The 20,216-nt window shown below is 37.1% G+C and overlaps 1 protein-coding gene across 1 annotated transcript in view; it reads right to left on the minus strand.

Annotated features, from left to right (window-relative positions):
• LRRC2 (leucine rich repeat containing 2) overlaps nucleotides 1–20,216 on the minus strand; it is a 79,264-nt gene that overhangs the window by 14,260 nt on the left and 44,788 nt on the right. Inside the window, exon 5 of the mRNA XM_023944988.2 lies at nucleotides 13,744–13,880. Coding sequence (XP_023800756.2) covers nucleotides 13,744–13,880 — 137 coding nt within the window. The remainder of the gene's footprint in view (nucleotides 1–13,743; nucleotides 13,881–20,216) is intronic.

Genomic DNA, 20,216 nt, shown 5'->3' on the forward strand with positions numbered 1-20,216 from the left:
CAATGCAGATAAGACTACCTTGCACACTGTGATATATCTGGTCTGGAATTAGACTATATGTAGTCCAGCATATTTTTGTAAAATATCCATTATAAAAATTATTTTTCTTTGAACTCCACAGACTACATATATATGGCACTGCTAGTACACAAACCTACAACTGAAGACACTGTCAAAAATTTAAAATAAGAAGTCACTGCTTTGTGGCTTGACAGAAAATTTTCTCTCCTCTTTCTTCCTTTCCTATAGTGTTGCTAGACACACATGGGGTTTTTATATACTTTCTTTCAGATAGTGACAAACCTAACAGGAAAGATTTTGATTATATCTCTTCCCAAAGGATTCTGTTCTCCCTATTTTATAACAATATTTCAAGGAAGTTTTATGTCTTGCTTTGACACAAACATGCAAAAATAAATTGAAAATAAAGCTAATATTAGTAAAATAATCAGATATGCAAGAGGTCATTTCCTGACTTGGTCAAGAAAAGCAAGGAATAGTACATATGTTGTACAGTGTACAGTTGTTGTACAGTGTTCTGCAGTGAGCAGTTTTTGGTCCAAATAGATATCTAGAACTTGTTATCTAGAATAGATACCAAGAACTTGTTGGTGCTATTAAGAGCATGATGCTGTGAATTCTTACAATTCTTAGTACTCCATTTTGCTCTACTCCATCCAGTCATCCAGTGACCAAGAAACCTTAGGGCATCTATTGAATTATGTTTTTCTTATTTGGTGTCTGATAAATGTAAAAATTAATGCTTAATCATATACACACTTTAGAAGGCTTGCAATGGAGCTGGACTTTCAAGATGAATTTTAGAGGTTCCTCTAATGTAAAATATACTGATATGTGGCACAGGTTCTGGAGAGCAGCCCTCTAGTAGTACCACACAGTCATGTATCTTTGGTAGGGATGATAACATAGCAAGCCTACAAACATCATCTGATTTTTACTGGAAAGTCTGGAAATTATCTTTTTCTTGGATTTTCGGTTTGATTGATTGATTGGTTTGGTTTTTTTCCCATTATACTCCAATGAAACATTTGCTAAAATGGTATTTAAAAAAAAAAAACAACACCTGCCTGCATAGAATATAACTGGCCAGGTCTTCAGGGTAGCCAAGAGGCTCTTGTATTTCTGGGAAGCTGCTAGGTCTAAATTATATCAAGACCTCTTCCATTGGCTCAGAGTACCTCAGGAAGACATAGGCATCTGCATGCAGCTGAAGGCTTGTTCCATAAGCTCCTTGGATTGCTAAATATTGTCCTGTGTCTCTTAAACAAAAAGGAAAAAGTGGCTAACAAAATCAGTCATCTTGCCTGTCCCAGTGTAGCTGTTTGGAAGATAAATTGTGTAGAATCAGGTTTCATGGTATTGAAACAGTATAATCTCAAATACATTTTACACTTTTATTGCTATGTCCTATATCAATATAAGTAGCTTACAAACAAATGTTTTACTACTCAATTCCCTTCAGATAGCATCCAAGATACTTACCTTTGTTTAGTTACGTATTGCTGTTAGAAGCATATATAGCCCCAGTAATTTTTTAATAATAAAACAAAAATCTTTGATGTATTTGTGCATATCATATGCAATATCAGATCTTTTCTGTGATCTAATTAAATAATAAATGTTAATATTAGTATTTATATTTAAATATAATATAGTATTTATATTTAAATACTTAAGGTTATTAAAATATTAAATACCTATATAATATTAAAAGCATATAAAAACTTGAATATTGCAAAAGAAAGTATGACTGCTGAACAAATACATTGGAGCAACATTTATTATTAACAGCATGCATCTGAAGCTGTCATGATTTTCACAACTGCAAATAAAACCTAATACTGAGAAGTAGAAGCTAATGCAAGAGCATTTCTTAAACTGACTGAAACCTGGAAAGGATGGAAAAATGAAAAAAGTAACTTTGTGAAAGTCTTGTGCTCACTATGCACTAGTGTTCAAAAAAGCAAATAAATAGTTGGATACATATATATATATATACATATATATATATAAAATATGATATACAATAATTAATCCCAAATTACTTCCCACTAAGTAAAACACTACACACAAAACACCATAATTTCCAATTTTTCTCTAGGCAAATTGTAGTACTATATGGGATTTGGATATTAACAATAGATAATAACAGAATGGAAATACCTTATTTACTTTAAATTTTTGGTTTGCAGCAGTTTTGAAAGACCTAAATCAAGATTAGGAAAAACTGTAAAGGTTAGAACAATTGAGCAAGAAATTGGTAATTCATGACATATTTTTCCTTCACAATAACAACATAACCAAAAAGCATTGCACTTCTCCATAAAATGAAACCTCTACACAATTAGATTCTTGAATTTGTAACATTTTTTTTTTAATAACTTTGCAGAATTCTGAGGAATCTGACATTTACATAAATAATGACAACCTCTATTTCTATGTCACAGTCCAAATAAGCAGTTCAAGTTTTTTCAGCCTCAGAATATAGCACAAATACCTCACCAGTGTTCTTGTAGAATAATTCTGCTTATTAATTACTAATTAATGCTGAGATTTCAAATGTCAAAACATCTAAATGTTTAAATTTTTAAGCAGATCTGCAATGTAGGGTTTATTACTTTACTGATATCATCATTACCAGAGCACAAGAAACTGCAAATAAATCTCTGTGATGCATATGCTCTAAAAAACACATGGTAAGAGTTCTCTATTGTGCTGTTTCAATACCTTTAATAGTCACTAAAAGCAAATGGGAAAAAGCGAACAGAAACACAGTGGCAGGAAGTCACTTACAAAAAGTACATCAGAGGAAGTATAACACAGGTTTCCTGATTTCTAGTCTTGACATGCTGAGAACCACTCCAGGTATGTAATATAACAAGTATATCAAGACCTTAATTATGGCAATGAAATTGATTGATATTTAAGATGACCAATATTTTTAGAACCTCCTAATTTCTTCCCTTTTTTTGAAAAATGTAGTCCAACATTATACAGTTCTGAAGCATCACATTAGGTCCTCTAATGTCGGTAACATTTTTGTTGCCTCTAAACACTATTTCAAAGACCATTTTATATCTGAGAATGAAAAATATTTCAGCTATATTAAGGACAGTTTAAAGTAGCCTGGCCTCTCCTTAAACCACCTTAAAGCACCTCTGAAAGGAATATTCTAAGAGAAACCGTAAGTGCAGAAAAGAACTGTAAATCATGAAATGGTGATGCCCATGCGTGATTAAAACACTTGCAGCCCCTCTGCTACCACTGTGACGCCCTTCAGACATCACTTCCAACTGATCAAATCTGTGTTTCAAGATGAAATGAAATACCAGTCTCAAGACTACATGGCAGCCAGCATATGACATGACTGAAGCTAGGAGTCAGCAGCAATCTGTGGTACATACACTTGCCAGTCATGCAGCCATGTAATCATGCATTGTGTAACCATACACAGTCAGGGGAAGTTCTGTCACATAATCACACACATTCTTCACACCAGCTCTACACACAGGCAAGCACTGGTCACATATACCCAACATCCACACTGCATGTGTAAAAATGGTATCTCAAAATTTAAGTCACAGAATTCTGCAGAGAGAGATTATCAGCATCACCTCGGATTAGTCCAGAAAGAAAGAGTTTGATGTGGCTACAGTAATGCAGGTGATGGGGAATCTAATAAAACATGTGTCAATTAAAAATAGGCCAGAAGAAGGGAAAAAAAAAAAAAAAAGAAAGAAAAAGTTCATTTTGCAAAGTAAAAGATAAGTCTGGAAATATTATTCTTACAAAGCTGTGGTTTAACCTTTACATGATCTCCATAACATGTGTTTTTATTATCCATAGAATTACACATCTCCTTCTAAATTCCATCAGTAGAAAATGGTTCTATGACAAGTCAAAATAGTGAATTAGATGCACTGTCTAAACAGCAAGTGAAGACATGCCTCCATTTTTTGTATTTGTTCTGAGCTTTCTAGCCATTCCTTTCTTAACCTAAACTCATCCTGCTTTTTACTGCAGTTTAGAATGACAGAAGTCCAGGCCTGTGAGTTCGAGTCTCATCAAAAAGTAAAGCTGTATCCACTGGGACACAGCCTTCTTTGAATTTCCTCACAAATTTGACATCTCTTCCACTTCACACTGGGTATAATTCTATGCTCTTTTGTCCAGGACTAGTAAGGCAGAGATCTTACCTGAGTTCTACATGAGATAAAAAAATCCTGGGATGATGTCTACTTTCAACTGATCAGGCTATCTCTCTCTTTATATCTTTCCCACCAATCAATGATGATGAATAAAAATGTCAGCCTTACCAAGTGTTTTTTACAGCTGTGAAGAGTTGATCAATCATATAAACACTATAATTAGTTAACAACTGATAGAAATATATTCAGTAATAAATTAAACACATTAATTTCAATTATACTCTCCAACTTTATTCTTCTTAAGGAATAAATAATACTACTCATTATCTGCACTTCATGAAAAAATAAATAGGATGTTTTTCTATCCCTTCAGCTAAAATTCTGTTTTGATTGTCATCAATCCCTGTGTGTTGGCACCAGAGACATTTTTTTGCAAGACAAAACATGCAAGCCTGATAGTGCTATGTATTTGTTCTGCTCTCTGCTTCTATTCAGTAGCTATATAAAATCTGCCTCAGATTATCTCACAGATGAATGGAGGTTATATTATTGGAATTTTGAAAGCCTATTTTGCTTTCAAAGAGATCTGGAGCTGTTTTGAGAGAAAGCAGAGTTGGAACAGTACCAAATACTCTTTCCTGGTGCTGAATTCTTTTACAGTTATATTCATGCTTTTTGTAATAATATAGCCATGCTTTAATGTACATATTATGCCCCTTTGGTCATTGTTAAGTCTTCCCTTATGCTGTAAAATTACTTGTCTGTCATTCCCTATTACAAAAACATTTTAGATTGTGAAAGGTGATATTACTTTTACTGAACTAATGTGAAAGGTAAAGGAAAGGTCATTGGCACCACAGCATGGAAGTAAGCATGGGTCAGATCTCCAGTGAAGTGGACTGTTATTATTAGCTGCTGACTTACTCTGATAGTGAAGTGGTTTTAAAATGGTGCTATATTAATTAGAAGGCTTTGGAAGCACAGTGTCAAGAGTGGGATCAACTGACACGTTTTCCCATGCCTAGCTGCATAATCGTATTTCCTAACATAGATCCATGTCCTTCTTTAGCCCCTCAACTATTAAAACACTCATGAGAACTCCTGCAGTAGTAAGGCCTCTGAGAATCTCTTCTGACACCTAACACCTTTGCACCTGCTTTTTTGGGTTTCACACTCCTCCTACTAATGTTTGATATTGCATCTTATACCAGTTCCATGACACAGCTGTTGTTTTACATGGATTGACACTTTGACCAACTGCATTGTAAAGCAGCTATCATGAGCTTTAAGCAAATTCAAAGGGAATATAAGCCCTGAGCAAAGAAGAGCAAGATGAAATCCTGTCTAATGGAGATGCAACCAAGACAAGCAACTGGAAAACCACTTCTGAGACTGAAAAATGTATGTACAGAAATATTGGCCCAATTACAGTCAATTGAACTCTCCGGAGTGACTTAAAATGAAAAATTTACCAGAGGTTGGATTCCAATACCAATACCAACTTGCAGCACCCCTATCTCTTTGTGGTCCTGAAAAACCCTCACAAATAAAATTCCATTTTTAACAAATATGATACATGGCTCCTTTGCAACCTACAAAAAAATCTTACAGAAGTAAAGATTTAATGGATTCTTTTTAGTCCTATTTAAAAAGACAGAAAGTACCTACAGGTGAGTTCTTCCAGTGCCTTACTGGATAGTGGAACCTCTGGAAAGATAATGTCCTGTACTTTTGATTGAATTTTTAATTTATAACTGTCACACGTATTAAAAAAAAGAAATAAAATAAAACAAATAGCAGTGAAATAAGACAGGTTTGGAAGCATACAGATTTAAAGAATAATGTGCAAGTAAAACAAGCTATTATTTTACATTTCTCTAGAGATGTCTGGTCTCCCACCTACCAGGTAATGGCTTTGAGATGTGTCTGATTACAAAGACAAGAAGTTACATGAAAATGCCCTGTGGGGACTTATTTGAAGCCTACACACACACACACACACACACTTATGCCTAGAGTTTGTGCCTCTGTTCCTCCTGCTAAATGTGTGGCTTTCATGAAGAGGACTGGACAGACAAACAAACAGAGGATGAAAGAGACTGAAATAGAGAAGAGAAATTATCCAGTTGTTGAACTTAAGTTTTAAAATATTAATTGGAATCATATTAATGTATAAAAATTTACTTATGTCTATTCTGGATACTGTTGTGTTTGAAAACCATAGGTGACTAATTTTAATGCCTAATAAATCCCTGATCATGTCAGGGTTTTTTTTAGGGTCACACCTGTTAGTGTTATTAAACTATTTAAGAGACAACTATTCATATTTTCAGGTAAGCAAAGCAGAGAAATAGGACCAGTTATAACTCCTGTGGCCATAGAAAGCCTTTCCAGGGGGGATGTATTCCTGGAGCTGTAGGTCATCAGTGCAAGTAAGCTAATTCGTGACATAAAGGTTAGAAGATGTTTGGGCTGCAGTTACTCCTTCTTATAGTTTATTTATCTTGAGTTTATATTCCTTATCAGGGATTCATAGTCCTGAGGGATATGAGTCAGTCAAAGAATAAAGTCAGGACCCTGAGCTTTAGGAAAGCAAATTTCCAGCTCTTCAAGGGTTTAGTCAATAGCAATCCCTTGGGAAACTTATGTCAGGGACAAGGGTGAAAAACAGAGCTGGCAGATAATTAAGGATGCCTTCCATAATGCATAAGATCTTTTTATCTTCAGGTGTGAATGACCAGGCATGGATGAGGAGGGACTGGAATGGCTAAGCAGGGAACCCTGGTCAAACTAAAGAGAAAGAAGGAAAAACATAGCGGAAGTATGGACAGGTAACCTGAGAAGACTATAGGAACACAGTCTATTTGTACAGGGATGGGGTGAGCAAGGCCAAGGTGAAGATACAAGTGTATCTCTGCATCCTTGTAGACCTCCATGGGCTGTAGGAGCATAACTGCCTCCCTGTGTTCTGCATCAGAGGCTGCAAGCAGAACCTCAGCTCTGGTGCGTGGGTCACCTCCTCCCCTTCCTTCTGCACTGACCTTGGCACCCACAGAACTGTTCCTCTTACGTGTTCTCACCCCACTCTTCTCTGGTTGAAACTACATCTGCACAATAACTTTTATTTCATTCTAAAGTGTAACAGAAGCATTGCCATGATTTCTAAGTCGCCCAGCCTTGGCACTGTCTCTTCCAGACTTGGAGAAATCTTCTAGCAGTTTCTGATAGCAGCCACTCCTGTAGCACCCATACTACCAATACCTGGCCACACAAACCCAATACAGTATGCTAAGGCATACAGAAGACTGGGAGGTGATTCAGGACAGCCAGCAGATCTTCACCAAGGAAATGTTCTGCCTGCTCAGCCTAGTGGCCTTCCACAGTGGAATGACTCCATTAACAGATAAGGAAAGAGTTACACAAGTCATCTGTGCGGATTTCTGTAAAGCCTTTGACATGGTTCCCCACAACATACTTCTCACTGAGGTGGAGAGACAGGGATTTGATGGCTGGAGTGTTCAGTGAATGAGGAATTGGCTGGGTGGTATCATCCCCAGCATACTGGTCAATGTCACAGTATCTGGATGGAAGTTTGTGAGAAGTGGTGTGCCCTAGGGGTCTGTATCGGAACACTGCTATTCAATTTCTTCATCAATGGTGTAAGCAGTGGGATCAAATGGACCCTCAACAAATTTAGAGATGACATGGAGTGGTGCAGTTGACCTGTTTGAGTGATGTGTGTGATGTGATGTGACAATGTGATGGTGACATGACGTGATGTGATCCAGAGGGATGCAATGTCATCTAGAGTGATCTGGACTAACTTGGGTACTGGGTACATGAGCATCATGAGATTTAATGAGACCAAGTGCAAGATACTGCTCCTGGGTCAGAGCAAACCCCTGTATCAGCACAGGCTGGGGCTGAACAGATGGAGAGCAGCCCTGTGAGAAGGCCCTAGGAGTGCAACTGCGTGAGAGGCTGGACATGACCCAGCCATGGGCAGTCCCAGCACAGAAAGCCAAACGTGTCCTGGGCTGCATCCAAAGCAGCGTGGGCAGCAGGGGAGGGAGGGGATTCTGTCCCTCTGCTCTGCTCTGATGAGACCCCACCTGGAACCCTGCATCCAGCTCTGGGGTCCCAGCACAGGAAGGACATGGAACTGTGGGAGGGAGTCCAAAGTAAAACAACAGAAATTATCAGAGTAATGAAAAACCTGCTCTGTGAGGACAGGCTGAGAGAACTGAGGTTGTTTAACCTGGAAAAGAGAAGGTTTCAGGGGAGACCTCACTGTGCCCTTTCAGTTCTTAAAGTGGGCTTCCAATAAAGATGAAGGCAGCTTTTAGCAGGGACTACTGTGATAGGACAAGGGGTAATGTTTTTAAGCTGAAACACTGTACAGGTTCCCCAGAGAGGTGGTAGGTATCCTATTCCTGGAAACATTCTAAGTCAGATTGGATGGGGCCTTGAGAAATATCTTCCAGTTAAAGATGTTTCTGCCCATGGCAGGGGGGTGCACTAGATGATCTTTGCAAATCCTTTCCAACCCAAACTATTCTACGGTTCTATGATTTTGAAAGGTCTTCATGTCTGTGCTTGCTTATATTAGGACTTAGCTGAAACTGTGCATCAGAAATACAAAACAAGATTTAATTTGATCTTTTGAAGACACAGTGTGTTAAAGCAGCCATGAAGCATAACCTTTTAATTTCTCTGAATTTTAAAGTTCATTTTATACAGGATTGACATAAAAATGTAGGTATTCATAGATATTCACTCTGCTTGACAAATTATTCATATGCTTTAACAGTCTCTAATTCCTTCACTTTGCGCTACCCAGATGATACAGAAAACATTCTGATCACTTACTGGGACTACTCAGATGTAGTATTGAACACTGTTCGAGGCAGAATAACTTTGAAAAAAACTTTTTAATTTGTTTTCTGTATCAGAACATCTACTGCAAGCATTTCTGTCTTGTTCCTGGTACTGTGGAGTGACTTGCCTGTCCTGTTGGTGACAGCATGTGCCGTACCAGATGGTACAGATGGAGGAAATTAGAACTTCTTCATACTCCCTCTCTTCTCATTGAAGTTCCTTTGGGTCACATAGATACTGTTGGCTACCACAACATTATTGGCCAAAAAAAAAGGAAATCCACAACAAAGCTGTCTCTTTGAAATATCATGCGCAAGAAACTCTAATTGCTAATCTAATCTAATTGATCCAGTAAATAACTGTAGAAACTAATACTTTCTGAAGAAAGTATACTTGAAAATCAGGCCAGAGCAGTTTTTCTACAAACTTTTATCAGAAAATATAGTATTTATAGTACAGGCTTTTTTCCAGGAAGAAGAGATTTATTGCATAACCTGTATGATGATGACAGTGAGAGGAACTCTATCCAACAGTTAAAATACAAATACCAACATCATACTAATTCTTAAATTCATATGCAAAATTTACAAGAAATTTGGAAATAAATCCATCCATCTCCTTCTCCTTGTAGCTATTAATAAATAGCATCCAGTATAATCACACTAAGGTAAGAGAGGGACTGGATAAGGTACAGGACATGCCTCTCCTGATCATCTCAACTAGAAGAACAAAGTCCTCTCCACCTAAGAATCTTATCAGATATGTGTTGTATCAGGGAGGATTACAAGCCTACTTACTAAGCCTCATAGTGTACCTTCCTCTGCTAAACTTGGCTACTGAGGTCTAGAAGTATCTGTTACAGGCTGACTGCACAAACCTAATGTCATGTAGGTCGACTTTTCTTATATGTACATTTACATATTATTTTAATTTATATTTTCACTCACGTCCAGAGGAAGACATTATTAATTTGCAAGTGTGGCTAATATAGATTTGAACTCCACTGCAGATCCATAAACTTTCTCTGCCAAATTTTACTTCCAATTGATACTAATGAAATATTGATCTTAACTGTAACTTTTTAATATCTGAACATGTGAGACATCCAACAATATAGCAAATTTTAAAAAACTGAAAACTAGACATTGAAACAGATTGCTCTTCCTTTGACACAATATGGAATGGTATGAACTCCTAAGCCTTGAGAAAGTAAAAGATGAGAGCACAAATCATCTATTTTTTTTCATGTAGCATCAGATTGCCTCATTTTAAGATTTAGAGAGATGACTTACAGAGTGCAGAAAGGGGCCTTTACAAACAGAGAAAGAGCTTTCTCCTAAAAATGAACAGACAAGTGAGCAATGTGCTCTCCTCCTGATGTTATGGCACAAGACACATCCCTCAAGGAACATTTCCAAAGCACACCCAAACAGAAATACTTAAAAAGTCCAGGCATTTGGACATACATGAATAGGTGATACAGCTACTTTCATGAGGTGTATTTAGACAGGAATAATGATATGGTTTTGGATGGGGTGTCTCTCTGGCCATTACTCTATATAAAAAAAAAACCCAAGGCAAAATTAGACTTTAAGAATTTTTACTGGGCTGCAGTTGGCCTTTATTACTTTTGACTAAGTTTTACACTGAAGAATACTAAGGCTGTTCTTGCACACTCCTTTAATCTTCCCAGAAGAAACTTTTAAGGATTTGAAAGTCAAATAAAAATTTAACTTCATAACAGAGGATAAACAGGAAACATTTTTATCAACACTCTACATTACTTTTTCTATTGCCAAGTTTCCTCTTTCTTCCTAATGTGGTAAAGGGAAGCCATTCTCCTACCAAAACAGAGCTTGCATATATTTGCTTGCTTATAATCTCCAGTTCCCAGTACTGGTTCCACATGAGAGACACAGCCCATCCTTATGACAATTTCACTGGATTAATGGATGTTAGCAGCAATTGTATTAGACAGTAAACGTTATCATCTAACTTATGGTCATAAATACTTGTATTATTTGTATTATTTGTCCATGACAAGGTGCTGGGAGTGTGGGGAGTTCAGGGGAAGACACACTGCAGGAAAACACCAGAGGCTGCCCCAAATGGATACCAAAAATACCAGATGGCTGCAATGGACTGAGCACAGGAAGCAGCAAATCTCCTCAACAATGTGTGGGGTGCCACTCTAAAAACTGATTTAAAAAAGAGGAAAATAATCCACCAGAGAAAGGGGGAAAATAAGAAGAGTGAGAAAGAACAGAGGGAATATAAAATGAAAGCAGGAGGAGGCAGAGGTGCTGCATGGCGGAGTAGATCTCCACACAACAGCTCATGGAAGACTCATGCTGCTGCAGATGGATATACCTGAAAAAAGTTCAGCCCATGGGTACCCCACACGAGGAGAGAACAAAAATGTGAGGATGAAGGAGAAGCAGCTATATACTTCTGTGTACTGGCTGTAACTTCCCTTGACACCCCGCATTACTCCTGATAGAAGATAGAAGAGGATAGAAGAGGATAGAAGAGGAATCTGAAACTAAGTTGACCTTGGGAGAGAGGGGAGGATTTCGTTTTAGTATTTTGTTTCTTATTAATTAAATATAAATTGACAAGTATTATCTGCCCAAAGTACAATCTGTTTTGCCTACAAAAGTAAATAAGAAACAATCTGCCTTTCTTTTATCTTGAACCATGAGATTTCTCAAACTGTTTTCTCCCAATGTCATGCTGAGGAGGAGGGATGAAATGATCAGACAGGTAAGCATTTGGCTATTATCCAAAGCTAGCCCAGCACTGTCTTTCTGTTTTCCCTTTTTAGATTATTTAGACTAATTCAATATTTTAATTCATTAAATAGCTACCTGCTAATCTCCATAACTACTTGTCTGAGAGTCAACATTAGACACCTATTATGTTAGCAAGGATACTGATGCAATTGTTCTGAATAACGAGGCCTAGCGAGTTTGACAAAGGCCAAACACTTTGCAGCATTTCACATTACTCGACAAAAGTGTTCTTTTAATTATATGTTCCGCTTCCAAAGCTGCCCTTGAAATGTTGATTCTGAGAAACTGTGTTTATAACCTAAATCAGAAGAGCTTGTGTAGCTTACTTCCCAGATCACTACAAATATAAATTGAGTTTCAGCCTCCAGAGAAACACAATAGATAATGCCAATATTTTTTCTTCTTGACCTTTTGTACCATACTAACATGATGTTACTTGCAGTTTTTACTGTTATATAAAGTTATTTGCACAACTCCAATTTTTTTCCATAGGTTTTAAGTGAACCATTAGGCCATAACCTACACTCAGTTTTGTGGCTTTCAATCTCATTGAATAGGAGACTTTTGGAAGGAAACAGTATTTTTGAGCTCTCCAAAAGAAGCACCAGTCTCTCAGGCTCAGCCCTGGAAAGACTTCCATGCACAGGCATGTTTATATGCAAACACTTCCCATAATGCATAAACATGGGTAAATCTTTGCACTACAAGATCTCACAAGCAACTGGGAAAATACTCAGTGATTTTAAAATAGCAGTGACTGGGGGTAAATTTACCATCCAGAGGTTTGAATACACTCATTATTCTAAGATAATCTTATTTAATTCCCTTGCCTATTCAAGACATATGAACTTATGATTCCTTTATACTAGTTAAGTTCTATCTGTTTCATTCCCTAGTTTTGCTATCCAAAGAAGAAGAGGCAGGAGAAAGGAGACCTGCAATGCTTATTTTGTTGCCAGCATTTCTTTTTCGTGTCTGTTTATAGAGGAAAGGTTCACTCTTTGTTTCTGTTTCGTTCACACAATTTTTTTAGCAATTCTTTTCAGATAAACTACTTTACTATGACAAGTCAGCATGGAAAATTAATTACTATTACTTTCCTCAGACGGGAACATAAGCAGGGCTAAATCAGATCTCACGTAAGTTTAATCCACTCCAACACTGTCTGTGAATTACCAGTAACAGATGTTTAGAGAAAAAGTAGAAATCAGTAAAGAAAAGGCTGACACTTTTCCCTAAAGGTCTGTCTACTCACGCCCCAGAAATCAGGATATTAAGAACCTGAGAAATACAGATGACAACTAAAATTGTGGTTAGGTACCAGCCAATGATTTTATTTCTCCCTGACAATAAGTCTCGGAGCAGCTGTGGCAGAGAGCAGTTATGCAGCCAAGAGAAAAAAAACCATAATGTTGGTGCATGCCTGGGAGTCCTTTTCTCAGTCTATTATATATTCATGCCATTCCTCACATGTAATATCCTTTTCAGAAAGATATTTGTGCTCGTAGCAAAGTGCAGTGCTGTTAATAGAACTCTCCATACAGTTTTTAAAGGAAAGCAGACACTGGGAACAAAGTGTGTATGTGAATGTGACTATCAAGATGCACTTCATTTTTACTGAAAACAGCTACTTGCAGCCTTCTGCTTATTATCACAGCCAAATCCCCTTTAGAATCCTCTCCTCCATGTATCAGCATATATACAAGCAAAATTTAGTCAATTTTAAAATTTGAAAACCAAAACAAAGTACCTTGGCCCTATTTAAATGCTTCTAAGACATTTTCAGTGATACTACTACTAAAACATTATTGTTAAAAACTGCAAGGAATGTGATTTAATCTGTCAAGAAAAGATTTGAACACTGTGATAAAAAAGATGGAAACAAACATAGATTGTTATCTTACTTCAAATGGGAGTTCTGTTATTTCCATATTTCCAGACAAATCCAGTTTTTCTAGATTTTCACAGTCACCCAGTTCTGGAGGAACTGACTTCAAATTATTGAAACTCACATTGAGCACTTTGAGGTTTTTTAAGTGGCCTGTGAGGGTAAGATAATTCAAATCAGTGTACTTAAAAAAAAAAAAAAAAAAAAAGAAAAAGAGAGAGAGAGAGAGAAAGCAAAAATAAAAGGATAAAAGGTATACTCAGTTAAGCAAAGAAAAAGATCCTTATTGTGATGATGAGTAAGATTAATAAATATTTTCTGCAATTATCACTAACATTTTGAGGGGCAATAATATCCCTTAAGCAGCAATGTTTTTGGAGAGAGTTTGAAAGGAGACAGCAAAGACTTTCAAATATTTTGTTTCTTCCAGTGATGAGATACCTCTTGATCTCAGCTGAAACTAAAGTAATTGGCTTTTGGCTTGTCCACTGCAGAACATTTGCCTGCCAACTGAAACACATCTTAGAAACTTTTATACAACCTTTATTGGGAACAATCATTCATACTGAACTCAGGACATCAAGAATTCTGTCTTTAGTATCCTTCATTGCACACTTTTGGTTGTAAAATGGATATATGCATATGTTTTATTATTTTCTTTATTGTGATTTATCATATCCACTGGCTTAATTTAAACAGCCTTATAATATTCTATGCTACATTTAGTAACAAAGATTTTTGTGTCTTCAGGTTATAACATTACATAATTGTCAGCAAAAGGAGGGTTAGGAACATAATTTAAATACAATATGCTGAAAAAAAAATGCAAGTTATTCTGTGATATAATCAAACTGGAAGAAATTTGAATATATGAAATAGCTGATGTGTTAGCAAAGGAATCATTAAATACATAAGATGAGAACATTATATGGAAAGCCCGGTTGTTGTATTACATAAATTGTCACAGAATTGTAGAATCACAAATGGTTTCATTTGGAAGGAACCTTTGAAAATCATCTACTTCAAAGCCCTGTCCAACCTGACTGAATACTTCCCATGATGAGTCATGCACAGTTTCTCCAGGCATACTGTTCCAATGTCACATCACCTGCATCATAAAAAATTTCTTACATCCAATCTATACCTATTCTTGGTCCATTTAAAGCCATTGTCCCTTGTCCTGTCAGTACAGGTACTGGTAAAAAGTCTCACCCTGCCTTTCTCATAAGTCAGCTTTATATGTTGAAAGGTGACAATAAGGTGCCAACAGAACCTTCTCTTCTCCAGTCTAAACACTCCCAGCTGTCTCAGCTTTCCTTCATGGAAGTGTTCCAGACCTCTGACAATCTTCACAGCCCTTCACTGATGCCATTCCAGCAGGTTATGTTTTTCTCGTACTGAAAGTCCGGGACAGGATGAAGTACTCCAGGTGGAGCCTCACAGTGACACCCTCACTTCAATATATTTGTCACACTTCTTTTGCTGCAACTCAAGATACTATTGGCTTTCTGGGCTTCAAATGCACATTGCCAGCTCACACCCAGTTCTCATTCACCAGTACTCTCAAGTACTTCTCTGTGGGGCTATTCTCAATCCATTCACCCCCAGTCTACACTGATATTAGAAATTGACCCAGCACATGTTCAAGATCTTGTACTTTCCCTTGTTGACTTCCATGGAGTTCAAATGAACCCAACTCTCAAGCCTGCCAAGGTGTTCCTGGATGGCATCCCTTTCTGTAAGAACATCAACTGCTGTGACAGATTGGCATTTAAAATATATATATATATATATATATATATATAATATATATACACAGCTTGTTATCATCTCCAATATTCCCCTCCACTCATTTCTTTTCCTGTAGTATTCCCTTCTACCCAGTGACAGAATACAGCATTCAGAAGGAAATGCAGAGGTAAGAAATACAAATGCAATTCAGCATCTGGAAACTGGGAGAGAACAGTATCATCATCAACAAGCTCCCAAAGTGGACTAGGTATTTCTAAAGTAAGACAAGACATACAGCAACCAAAAACTTATATTAATCAGAGTCCCGGGTCTGGACAGGAGAGGGCTAATTATTCCAGTAGCTGATAAAGGGCATGGCCAGGACACAGAGATTGTTCTATACCACCTCACATCATTGTCAGGAGTGAGAGAAAGAGACTTTCTTCCAGGAAGAAGGAGTTCTGGTTTGGTCAAGTAACTATCGTGGAGGGAACCATCTGATTTATTAATTTTCTACTATCAGGGTCTTTTTCTGTGTGAATCACATCTTTTCTTGTAGCTTTTGTCATTAGCATTGTGGTTGTTACTGTACATTTTATTAACTCATTGAAGTTCCTGTTAAGTTTTTCTTCTGTCAGTGTGTCATCTTTGCCTTCTGTTCCTCCTATTCTCCTCTCCAGAGTGCTGCAGGAAGAGGAGAAGGGGAAAGTCAGGGAGAAAGATGGAGTAGTGCATGGTTTGAAGAATCTCAGGGAGCACTGAATTGGGGGGTACCATTCCTAAATCACAATAGTCTTCTATTTATAATCAATTTTTTTTCTAAGAATCTGGTGTTTCATTAGATTTGGTTGACGTTGCAGAGTACAAAGTGTCCTCAAGTCAGTGTCATAATAGTGATCTTATCATTAAGACATTAACACTTAGTCTAACTTCTTCCAAAGCAAATGTTGGCTTAGAGTTGCTCACCTTTTGCAATCTGGGGAAATCCTCACTAGAAGTTTTTTGGTGCCTCCACAGAAAAGGACAGAGAGGAAGCATAGGAAGTAGAAAGTCCTACATTTTTTCCCTGAGAAATTGCTGTTGTCAGAGCCAGTGGCATGTAGTTTGATGGTCAACATTACCAGTCACCAGATCACACAGCATTTTACATAAACCCCATAGTCTCCCTTGGACACAACATTGTCTTCAAATTATGACTGGACTGCCCAAATCATCTCACATTTGGCAGACAAGGCATATATTGTGAGATATTAATGTCTACACATTACAACAAAGGAAAACATAAGGTCATCTACCCAGCTTCCTTCCAGTTTTAGGTCTGCCAGGAACTGAGGTATATTTCAAAATTCAGCTATACTTTTAGGATCGTGACTTTGTTTTCCAGTACTGTAAGTTGCTGGTTTAGTTAAAACAGAAGAAAATATTTCTGTAGGACTACAACAGGCATTGTTTTGCCAGTACGCTACTATCTGACAAGGGCTGTTGGAGTGATAAAACTAATTTAATTGTATCAACATCTGAACTACTTTATTTCCATATTTTTAAGCACCTAAAAATAATAGAAGTTTAGTCTCCTGATCAGGAAGCCTTATCAAGTTTAGTATCATAAGGTAGATAAAGATACGCTCTATTTATATTTAATATAAATTATATAATGTATATTATATATATTATATTTATATTTTTATATAATATATCTAGTATATATTTATATTTAATATATCTATTATATCATGTGCTAAGTGTCATCACCATGAACTTACCACTTCATTGCAACAAACTAATCACTGGAACAGAAACGCCTTAAAACTAGAGAATCAGAAAATCACAATTTACTTCCTCAATTTTACTTTCTCAACTAATCCCTTGTTAAAGGAGAGCAAATCCCTTTGGAATAAAAAAAGAAAAATTTATTCAATAGCCCTGGAATGTCTGTTCTTTCAGCACTGGTATATTGTACTGGTTCTATCTGGAATGGACTTAGTACTTCTCATAGCAACTCATATAGTGTTATGCTTTGGATTTATGACCAAACAATGCAATAACTGAGCAGTAGTAACACAGCAAAAATTTTTTTCTCTCCCTCTGCTGCCCCAGTGAGTCAGCTAGGGGTGGGCAAGAGGCTGAGAGGGGACAGGGCTGAGACACTGAATCCAAACTGAGCAAAGAAATATGCTACAGCATATAATGTCACATTGAGCACAAAAGCTGGAGACAAGGGCAGAATGGGAGTGAGTTTTCCAAGGTCCTTATAGCTTAGGGACTGCATGTGGATCTATTTGTGGTGAGTGCTTTTTCATCACTGATTTGTTTACATCTTCTTTTTAAACTGTCTTTATCCTGATGCATGTGTTTTCTCCCTTTTGCCTTTCTCTTTCTCTCCCCATAGTGCTGTGGGAGACTGGACTATGGGGACTGAGAAAGCTATATGAGGCTTAGCTGCCTTACAAGTCTTAACCCACAACAGATGTAGTTGCTAATTTTTAGGTCACTGAAATTTCTACCTCTCAGTTCCATTATTAATTAAGAGAACTATTAATGGCATCTGGTGTTACCAACATGCTAGTCACTGTCTTGTCTAACTCTCTTCAGATGGTCATCTCTGATGCATTAGAGACATGGAGCAGAGCTATTTATGAAAAAGAAATCACAAAAATGTAGCAGCCTTTCTGGGTAGTGTGATGGACTCAAGCACAGATTCTCTGTCTGGTTTTCACAGCACCTGACATGTGTGTCAGTGCTCCCAGTGTGGTTTGCAGGTATGAGAAAAAAGATAAGTAAAAGATGCATCACATTTTTTCTAATGATATATAATATCTCTCTAAAATGACAGAAGGGCGCTACAGATTCTACAGTCAATATACAGTAATTGCTGTGATTAAGTTTATGAAAATTACTGGGAAAAGGCATGATTCATGCAACTGAATTTTATTTCCATAACAAACTCAGGACAACATAGATGAGTGGAATGAAGCTTGCCAAGATCTGCCTGCAGGGAGCAATCTCTTGGAATTCTATAGGGGCTATTTTTCACCTCTGGGCTCTTCAGTGGATTAAGTTATGACATCTCACAAGTGAGCAGTAGTCAAGCAGTAGCACACCCTTCAGGGCAATGAGACATATATAAGACTAACCAGGATCTCCTGGATAAAATCCTTGCATGACCACTTCAGATAATCACATTTTTTATTTCCCACATTCCATTGGAAAAGTATTTTTTACATCTGCTGCTGTTGTGCTGTTATAAGAAGTTACTGAATTTCATAATTTTCTTTATTTCAAATAATCTTCAGATTGCTAGCCTACATTTATTTGTAGAAGTTTTATAACCATTCATTCTTTTGTCTAGTTCATCTTTAAATAGCTTTTTTTTTTTCCTCTCTGGTGTTTACTTCTGATGTTTTCATGGGCAGCAGACATCTCAGAATTTATTTTACTAGCCTGAATAAGCCATTATTTCTAGTCTCTGCTGACAAAATAAAATTCCCCTCCTTAAATGATCCTAATAGACTTACTTTGCATCTGTTCTCATCTAAAATTACTGGATAGTTCTCTTGTGACTGTTAGATTTGGAATTTAATTTCTTCTGGTTTTTGCATTTAATGATCTCTGACATGCTTCATGAAAACTGAATACATGACCTTGAGCTCTGCAACTGTGAATTTAAACTCTGTATTTTTTCAGAAGCCTATCTGCTCATCAGCCTTTCTATATTTCCACCTGTTTTGCAGTGACAACACACAGACAGTGTCAGAAAATTTCAGTAACCCATTTGCTGAAAATTACTAAGTGATAAAGTCAAGACTGATCCTTGAGAAAATCCACAAATGACCTTCTTCATGACCAATGCCTTCTCTTTCTAAATAGACACATTTTTATCTCTGGTTTAACAAATCTTTTGCTCATTTTCACAACTGTGGCATCAAAGTCCATTCTGTTAGAGTCAAACATTCATTTTCCATAGTTCTCTGTATCAAATACATCATGGAATACCAGGCAGACAAGATCTACTGCTAGAAGTTCAATCACTGCATTGGTAATTAAATTCTCTAATTTTTTATAAGCAATGCAGAATTCTAATAATGGTAGTACAAATTCACCTTTTACACAAGCCTAATTAGTAGTCCTTACAAGGTATCAGAGACAAAATACAGATGAGGTTACAGAATTCCTTTATTATCTAAAGTTCCCATTCAATGCAAATGTAGATCCACTTGCAAACTGGAGTAAAAAGCTAGACAATTTTTTACATTAATCTGCAAGCATACAATCATTGAATTATGGAATGGCTTGGGTTGAAAGGGACCTTAAAAATCATCTAGTTCCAGCTCCACTGCCGTGGGCAAGGTCACCTCTCAGTACACCTGGGTTCTCAAAGCCCCATCCAATCTTGTCTTGAATACTTCCAGGGATGGGTCATCCATAGCTTATCTGGGCAACATCTTTAATTGCCTCATCACCCTCAGAGGAAAGAACATCTAATATCTAAACTAAACCTACCCTCTTTGACTTTATGATCATTTCCCATTGTCTTGTTACCTTATAAACAGTTCCTACACAGCTTTTTCATGGGCCTCCTTCAGATGGTGAAAGGCCACAGTAAGGTCACCCCAGAGCTTGCTTTCCTACAGGCTGAACAGGCCGAACAGGCCCATTTTCCCAGCCTGTCTTCATAGGAGAGGCCCTCCATGCCTCTAATCACCCTTGTGTCTCTCCTCTAATATCATGCCAACATTTCCACATCCTTCCTGTGCTGGG

The sequence above is a fragment of the Cyanistes caeruleus genome, chromosome Z (assembly GCF_971803275.1).
Source record: "Cyanistes caeruleus chromosome Z, bCyaCae1.hap1.1, whole genome shotgun sequence".
Classification (NCBI taxonomy): domain Eukaryota; kingdom Metazoa; phylum Chordata; class Aves; order Passeriformes; family Paridae; genus Cyanistes; species Cyanistes caeruleus.